The sequence below is a fragment of the Humulus lupulus genome, chromosome 8 (genome assembly GCF_963169125.1).
Source record: "Humulus lupulus chromosome 8, drHumLupu1.1, whole genome shotgun sequence".
Taxonomy (NCBI): Eukaryota; Viridiplantae; Streptophyta; class Magnoliopsida; order Rosales; family Cannabaceae; genus Humulus; species Humulus lupulus.
The window spans coordinates 105468227-105476962 of record NC_084800.1 but is presented as its reverse complement, the minus strand read 5'-3'; the positions used below and the strand labels follow the sequence as shown (position 1 = coordinate 105476962).

At 35.2% G+C, this 8736-nt stretch overlaps 1 protein-coding gene across 1 annotated transcript; it reads left to right on the top strand.

Moving 5' to 3' along the window:
- The first annotated feature begins 1642 nt into the window (after positions 1–1642).
- LOC133798267 (protein SMAX1-LIKE 7) lies at positions 1643–6677 on the top strand. The gene is made up of 3 exons (XM_062236507.1): positions 1643–3033; positions 4075–4318; positions 4588–6677. Exons 1-3 carry the CDS (start codon positions 1844–1846, stop codon positions 6457–6459), a joined length of 3306 nt encoding a protein of 1101 aa, XP_062092491.1. The 5' UTR covers positions 1643–1843; the 3' UTR covers positions 6460–6677.
- The last annotated feature ends 2059 nt before the right edge of the window (positions 6678–8736 follow it).

Below are 8736 nucleotides of genomic sequence, written 5' to 3'. Positions count from 1 at the left end.
TTCCAGATAACTATTTCTAAACTTGAGAGTCCCTTAGTGCTAAGAGAATAAGAAGAAATAAGCTTTTGGACAAATTTTTTGAATCTTGTTCAAGTCTAGTGATTCCACTACTCTTCACTTGAGGTGGTGTGAGTGTTAGAGTGTTCATCATACTTTTCCATTGTTCTCATTTCATTCTCTTGTCTTTCTTTAATTATTGTTGTTTTATTTGTATTGTTATTGTCTTGAGTTTATAATCACCTTCTCTTCTACTTCTTCATATATCTATTTTATTTGTATTTTGTGCATTAAAGTTGTAACTTTATTTTAATCAATCCTATTGTCCATTAGTATTTCTTTGTTAGAGTTGTATTTTGATTTCTATATTCCGTTGAAATATATATTCTCTAAAAATTTCATATTTAATTTAGTCAAATAAATCCCTAATTAAGTGAACTATAGGTCAATTATAACATCTATCTAAATAGAAGATAAATATGACATGTAACATGAGCTAAAATTTAGTGACTCAAAGTCTCATGGGTTATTTACATACTAGTGTGTGGCAAAATAGTTTTTTATATTTATAATTACTTTACATAATAGTATTTATTTTATTTTATAAATCTTTGTAAAATAATCTTTTAGACATACTTGATATTCTTGTTAAAAGAAGATTATTTTGTAAAATAATAATAATAAAATAATTTATTTTCACCTATTATTTTATTATATATTGTTTAACACTGAATAAAATATTCAATTGGGAGATTTGTTCTTGTGGTATTTTCTTTTCTAAAATAAATAATCTCTAATTGGATGGTTCAGTACTTTATCTATGTTACTCTTCTTTATCTATTTATTTATTTTGTTTACAAATATGGTAAAAATGAACTTGTGTTTTAAAAAGGGTACTTTGTAGGATCATACTTTCATTTCATGATCATAGAGTAACAGCAATTTGGTATTTTACTTGCTTTGGAGTAACGTAATAAGATTATTATATGCCTATTAGAGAAGCAACTAAGGAAACATAGAATTGAAAATTAAAGGGACGAAACAAAGAAGAGTTGATGATAAATCGACGTGGCACACATCTATGGGACAAAGATGTGATTGGGTAACTAAAGCTGTGGCAGTGTTTGTGTAGTTAGTAATACGGTGTTAACTCGTTTGAGTCAACTCTTTATCATTTCTCCTTATTAGGGTCACAACTCACTCACACGAGGGCAAAAGAAGAAGAAGAAGATGAAATTACACATAAGCAGTACAGTAACGCTGACTGTCACTTTTGGCGCACTCAAAGTAAAGTGGACACAGCATCTCTCACTCTCTCTTTTATTTTTTACTTTTTTTAAAAATTTTAAATAATGATAACAAAATGGGTAGTGAAGAGCTCTGACTGAGTGCCCAAAAACGCAAAAGAAAGATCTATGGAATTGATATTTAAGAATTATAAAATATAGAATCTATACTCACCACCTGTTCCTTCTTCCCTTCACAATTGCATTTCTACACGTGGACCCCACACCATTACACGTGGACCCCACCTTACATCACCACCACCCAACCCAACAACAGCAACAATGCAACATCCTATACTCTTATTATACTCCTTCCACTCTCTCTTACTCTCTCCAATAAATAATTTAAAGCACTCTTGCTCTCTCTTTACAAAATTATTTTATTACAGGGCTTATATAAATATATATTTTTTAATAAAGTTAAAAAAGAGAGATTTTTAGTTCTGAGTTCTAACCCCGTAATCTGTTAAATAAAGAATTGTTTTTTTTTTATTTGTTTAAATATTTATTATCATTAGTTAAAGAAAACAGTTAATTTCGTTTGTATATGCTCGGCGGTGATGCCTACGGCGGTAAGTGTTGCCAGGCAATGTTTGACGCCGGAGGCAGCGCATGCGCTAGATGAGGCCGTGGCCGTGGCTCGCCGCCGTGGCCACGCTCAAACGACGTCGCTTCATGCGGTCTCGGCGCTCCTCTCGCTGCCGTCGTCGCCGCTACGAGACGCGTGCGCGCGTGCCCGGAACTCGGCTTACTCGCCTCGCCTCCAGTTTAAGGCTATGGAGCTCTGCCTCAGCGTTTCGCTGGACCGAGTCTCGTCGACCCAACTCGCTGACGACCCGCCCGTGTCGAACTCGCTCATGGCAGCCATTAAACGCTCCCAAGCTAACCAGAGAAGACATCCCGAGAATTACCATATGTACCACCAAATTCCTCAACAGTCTTCAATTGCTTGCGTTAAAGTGGAGCTACAACACCTGACTCTGTCGATTCTCGACGACCCTGTTGTCAGCCGGGTCTTTGGTGAAGCGGGTTTTCGAAGCTCCGAGATAAAGCTCGCTATTTTGCGACCCTTTTCACAACTCCTCAGATATTCACGATACAGGGGACCTCCTGTTTTCCTCTGCAACTTGACCGAGTACCCTCCTAATCAAGCAAACCGGAGCTCTAGCTTCTCCTTCCCGGGTTTCCCCGGAATCGTATCCGACGGCGATGGTAATTGTCGCCGTATAGGAGATATTCTTGTCCGGAACAAGGGAAGAAATCCTCTGCTCGTGGGTGTATGCGCTTACGATGCACTGCGGAGCTTCACCGAGGCTCTTGAGAAGAGAAAAGATGGCGTTTTGCCGGTTGGGTTATCTGGGTTGACTGTAGTTTGTGTCGAAAATGATGTTTCGAAGACTATTATGGAGGAGTCAGAAAAAGGGTGTTTGAGTTTAAAGTTAAGGGAGATAAGCAAGCTAGTTGAGCAGTGTTCTGGGCCGGGTGTGGTTGTGAACTTTGGCGATTTGAAGACATTCGTGGATGAAAATTCAACCGTTGATATTGCAGGAGTGAGCAATGTCGTCGACCAATTGACGAGGTTTTTGGAGCTTCAGGCCGGGAAAGCGTGGTTAATCGGTGCCACGGCAAGCTACGAGAGCTATTTGAAGTTTGTGAGTAGGTTTCCGTCGATTGAAAAAGATTGGGACCTTCAACTTCTTCCCATAACCTCTCTCAGATCTTCCATGCCTGAATCCTATCCCAGGTCCAGGTAATTAATTAATATTAACTACTTTTTACGTATATTTTCTTGATTTTGAGCCTTGCATGATTATTGCTTTGCTGGATTTGTTTTAATTATTTAATTGATATTCTATATATTGATTAGTGTCAAAAAGGTGTTTTGGCTGGTCGTAAAAAAAAAATAAAAAATCCTCATCTTGCACTTTTCAGCAATATCTTTATTTTCTTCTTGTAGAACGACTCGGATAAATATTAAGTGATGTTGTTTGCTTCTGTCATTTGAATTTTTATTTTTTTGAACTTAAATCAGAATATAGTTTTCTATCATAATAATCCTATTTTAACTAATTGACCTCGGTATATCATAATTTTCTGATTGATAAACATTCGGGATATTTATTTGAAGATGTCTTATTCTCTGGAGGGTTGACCTTCTTGTTTAGTTCAGATTTAGAGGGTTTTTCTTTCTTTCTGAGCTAAGATAGTCACTGTTATCGATTTTGGTTTGTCCAAGTGATTGCTTGGGCTAATTTTAGTTAGCTATGGAGAAATAAGCATGCTAGAAATTTAATCATTAAAATATCATCCGCTTATTTTGCTTTCTTAAAAAGAAAAGGATGTTAATTGCAATAAATAAATTCAAATAAAATCGTTGTCACTATCAATAGAGAGATCATATATATTTCTTCGAATATGAAAATTATTCTTCTTTTCGTTAGTTTTGTTAGTTTAGATGACATTTGATATTAATTTTTTGAGAACTATTCTTACACGACAGATAATTAGACATTGATCTTGATCGTTGCTTTTATTCCAACCATATATGCTTATTAAGAAGCTCAATTATGCAAAATTATGTTCAATAGTAAATAACTTGATGGGGCTCTAGCAATGTGATGACTGACAATATTCCAATTTTCTGATACTAAGTTTGAGGGACAACAATCTAGTTAAGTGCTTCCCTCTTTAGTCTTGTCCAAAAAACCATTGCATGTTTCACTTTTCACCATGTTACCTTGTATTTTCTCTTATCTTACTCGCATTTTTATGGCCATGAATGAACTTACAGCTTGATGGAGACATTTGTTCCGCTTGGCGGATTCTTTTCAGCACCAACTGATGTAAAGTTCCCCTTAAGCAGTTCTTTTCAATGCCTGTCTCGCTCTCTCCCGCACAGTGATAATTCTGAGCATGAAGTATCTAATGTGTCAAAGGTGGCCATTACTTCTTCAGTTGCAGATCAGTGCCCATCTAGGTTGCCTTCTTGGTTGCAAATGGCAGCACTTAATGCTAAGAAGGAATTGGATGTGAAGGTGTGTATCACTTTAAGGAAGCAATAAAACTTTATATTTGGTTTCGGTTTTTCCCTTAGCTTTACCAAGTGATGAAATTTTGAAAGTGAACTCGGTTAAAACAAAGTTGATTTTTTTTTTTTTATAATTTTAAAAGGTCTTTGTTTGAGGTGCCTTGCTCTAAACTAAAATACTTGACAGCTTCGGTAGTGTTCTTTTATTTGTTTCAATAGAAAACAGAATGTTTCACAGTATTTGTGTGAAAACCAGTTTGTATCTCTTCAGTGCAGACCAAAGATGATGGAGATCTATTGAATGTCAAAGTTCCAGGGCTGCAGAAGAGTAGGGATAATGCTTCTCACCACACTAGACGATTGTCTGAAGCAAATTTGTATCCAACTATAGTCGGGTTCCAGTCTGCCGAAAATAGGAGGGACAGTGCTGCTAATCAGAGCAGTATCAATGAGGATGTTTCCTCACATGGAACTAGGCACATGGATCTGAATTCATGCTTGCCAACGGATGTTAAAAAGTTTTCAGCATCACAAGCAAGCAATCCTTTTCCTGTTTCCAAAGAGAAGACAGAGAGTTTTTCATCTGGAATATGGGAAAAGCCTTCAAAAGATGAAGATCTTGAGTCGGGTGGCACCAGGTCTCCTCGTTGCAGTATCTCCAATTCAAGCATGGGTGATGGAAATCAAAGATCTCCTGCATCTGCAACTTCTGTGACCACAGACCTGGGCCTGGGGATTTTCATTTCCAGTGGTTTTAACAAGTTAAAGAAACCTGAAAATCAATATCACTTGGAGCTTCAGCAAGACAACTCAGGTTGTATCTTGGAAAATGCTGACCTCACCAATGGCTATCAGTTCAATCATAGGTCTCAGTCGATATCTGCTAGTCCGGACAATCATAGGCAATTTGATCCAAGAGATGTGAAGACGCTCTTTAGAGCTCTATTTGAGAGTGTTGGCTGGCAATGGGAAGCCATAAGTGTTATTAGCCAAACTTTAGTCCGCTGCAGAACAAGAGAAAAATGCCGGGGAGGAAGTCAGAGAGGGGATATATGGTTGAATTTCATTGGTCCGGATAGGTGTAGCAAGAAGAAAATTGCTTATTCTCTTGCTGGGATATTATATGGAAGCCGGGAGAATGTGATCTGTGTGGATCTGAGCTCTGGAACTGGAATGGTCCATTCAGAAACAGAAACAGATAATTATGATGTAAACTTTAGAGGGAAGAGTGTCGTTGATTGTATTGCTGGGGAAATGTACAAGAAACCTCTGGCAGTTGTCTTCCTTGAAAATGTTCACAAGTCTGATGTACTGGTTCGAAAAAGTTTATTGCAGGCTATCTCGACTGGTAAATTTTCAGACTCCTACGGAAGAGAAGTCAGCACAAGTAACAAAATCTTCTTGACAACTTCAGCATTCTCGAAGGACTATAATATCCAGGTTTCTAATAAGGAATCATCCAAATATTCCGAGGAAAGAATCTCAAATGCAAAAGGTCGGCCACTGAGGATTATGATTGAAGGTGCTTCTAAAGATAGTGGTGTAAGCCAAAGCAGGATACTACCTGACATCATTTCAAATCAAATAGTTAACAAACGGAAGTTAATTGGTGTTGGAGAACCTCTACAGCAGCATGATAGTTCGGAGATGGTGAAACGAGCACACAAGACATCATCTGGGCATCTAGATCTCAATCTTCCTGCTGAAGAAAATGAACTGCAGCAGCAAGCAAATGAGGGAAGCTCTGAAAATGACTGTGTTTCTGAGAACTCCGAGGCTTGGTTACAAGATTTCATTGACCAAGTCGATGAAACAGTGGTTTTCAAACCGGTCGATTTCAATTTGCTTGCTGAGAAAATCTTCAATGAGATAAAAAATAGCTTCCACAAAACTGTTCACTCCAGGTGTATCCTGGAGATTGAGTCCAAGGTCATGGAACAATTACTTGCAGCCACATATTTGTCAGATGGGTTCAAAGTGGTGCAAGAATGGGTGGGTCAAGTTCTCAGTAGGGGATTTTCAGAACTCCAGAAGAGGCACAGCAGCCTTACTGTTCATTCTGTTGTGAAGATAGTTACTTGTGAGAGCCTCAGCCTGGAGGAGCAACCCCAAACAGTTTACCTTCCATCTAGAATCATCATAAACTGATGCAGTAGATATCACAAGAAAACAAGCTTTATTTTTTGTAATTATAGTATAATGTCATAATATAGCACTTAGTTTTTAGCCACTTCTCTTTAGGCTCTGTCAATTCCCATAAAATGATTCGGTTTATGCTTTGTGTATGATAATGTAATTTGCAGCTAGTGACCGTGTGATTTTTATCCTTTATGCACTAAATAAGCTGAAGCTGTTAATGTTTTTTCTTTCTTTGGCCTACGTTTTGATTAATTTGATGGCTCCTAATGATATTTAAACTTTATACAAAATTTGCCAAGAAATTCTCTATACTAGAAATGAAGTAGTTTAGTGAAGTTCCCCTAAACCGAGGGGTGACTCTACTTTTAACCTTTTTATCTTTCATTTTCCTCCATTACTGACATTATTATACATGAGAGGATATCTTTAAGGTCTTTTTGGTCATGTTGTAAAATATCAAGGCAACATGGCTGCTTGGTCTTATCTGGCACATAAATTAGAATCCATTAAATGAGCTTAAGAGGATTGTTATATCCTTGTTTCATTTATAGTTTTAAATGTGTCTACAATGCATTTAAGTGGCACATGAGTTTAAAATTTATAAAAATGTCAAAAATACGAGACTTTCTACAGTGGAGTTGGGAGCACTTTTGACAATAGGTCAAGGAATTTGATTGGCTTTTAACACTGCAGCGTGGTAAGACACTGATAGAGTCGCTATTAAATACACTTATTTTAGAAAGGCGGGGAAGAGGCAGGACCATTACCAATTAGTATTTAGTAGTTGGTTGGATTATTCTATGTTTTTTTTTCTTTCTAGTCAATAAATAGTCTTGCTTGGACATGAGAGAAACTATCAGATTGTGTTTTTTTAGTTTTGGAGAGCCTAACTTGTGTTGGAAGAGACCAGGTATTTCGAAAGTTTGGGAGTTACTTCAATAAAGATTTCAGAACAATTTTTAGTCAAGAATTTATATTAATTAGGTATTATATAATATTTAATATACACTATAGTTAAAGATGTTTATAATATGTGTTTTGTACTCCCTATTATATAGCACTGTATTATATTGTGTTGTATAGCATTATATTAGATTGTAATGTATAATATTTTTTTTTATATAGTATTAAGTTTGATAGTGACTTTTATTAACATAATACTATATAAAAATATATTATACAATATAATATAAAATACTGTGAGAAATTATAGTAAATGACCCAAAATAATGACATCAAGAAACTAATGTCCTTATTTTAAAAATTGTAAAGAATTGATCATTTTACATTGTTGATTACCTAAATTGTCATTTTCTATCATTTTTATATATTTATTTAAGATCAGATGAATTTAATATAGTGATATATGTATATTAGTTTTGTTTAATTAAATTTTATTTTAAAGTTATATTGAATTTTTAAGTTTTTTATAGGTTGTTGGTATATTATTTTCCAACTAGTGTATATGTTTTTTGTGGTATGGTATATCATTTTTTTATGATATTTAGTTTCTATCTTATTATACATAATGATAGCATATAATTTTGTATCATGGTATATACATTTTAATGGTAGTATATACATTTTTGAGTAATAATTTTGTAAGTTTGGTTGGTATATTATTTTTCAACTCCGTATACGTATTTTGTGGTATAATATATCATTAAAAAATCCATAAAAAAATCAAAAAAATCAAAATAACTTTAAAATAAAAGCTAATTAAACAAAACTAATATACATATACCATAATATTAAAATATTTAGAATAAAATAGTAATTTGCTAAATGGTATATTTGGTAACATATAATATTAAAAAGATGGTTATGCTATTTTATTAAAAAATAAAAATATGGACATTTACTTAATTCCACACACTATTAATGGTCATTTTGCACCAAATCTCATATAATACTATACAATACAATACAACCTAATAAGATACATCAAACGCACATGATTGCAACCTTTCATACTAATATTCACTACAACAAATTCTACTTTTATGGTGTAAGACATTAAAAGTTAGGATGTGTTTTTAATGTCTTATGTTGGGAGACATTGAAAGTTTTTATTAATGACTAAAATTGTAAGTCATTACAAGAATGGGGAGACGTTGCATATTGGGTGTCCAACACGTGTCTAGGGATCACATCTAATCTCCCATTGGGAGACGTTGGATCCCTGACACGTCTCCCAATGGGAGACGTTAGATGATATCCCTGCTATATACTCGCGATCCTCCTTCTTCTTCCCCTCGTGCGATTACATAGAGGCATTTTTTTGGG

Bases quoted from the DNA above. Each gene is read 5' to 3' on its own strand.
- LOC133798267 (XM_062236507.1), top strand. From the start codon at position 1,844: ATGCCTACGGCGGTAAGTGTTGCCAGGCAATGTTTGACGCCGGAGGCA. The intron at 3,034-4,074 runs GTAATTAATTAA...ATGAACTTACAG, and splicing joins GAATCCTATCCCAGGTCCAG to CTTGATGGAGACATTTGTTC. The intron at 4,319-4,587 runs GTGTGTATCACT...TCTTCAGTGCAG, and splicing joins AGAAGGAATTGGATGTGAAG to ACCAAAGATGATGGAGATCT.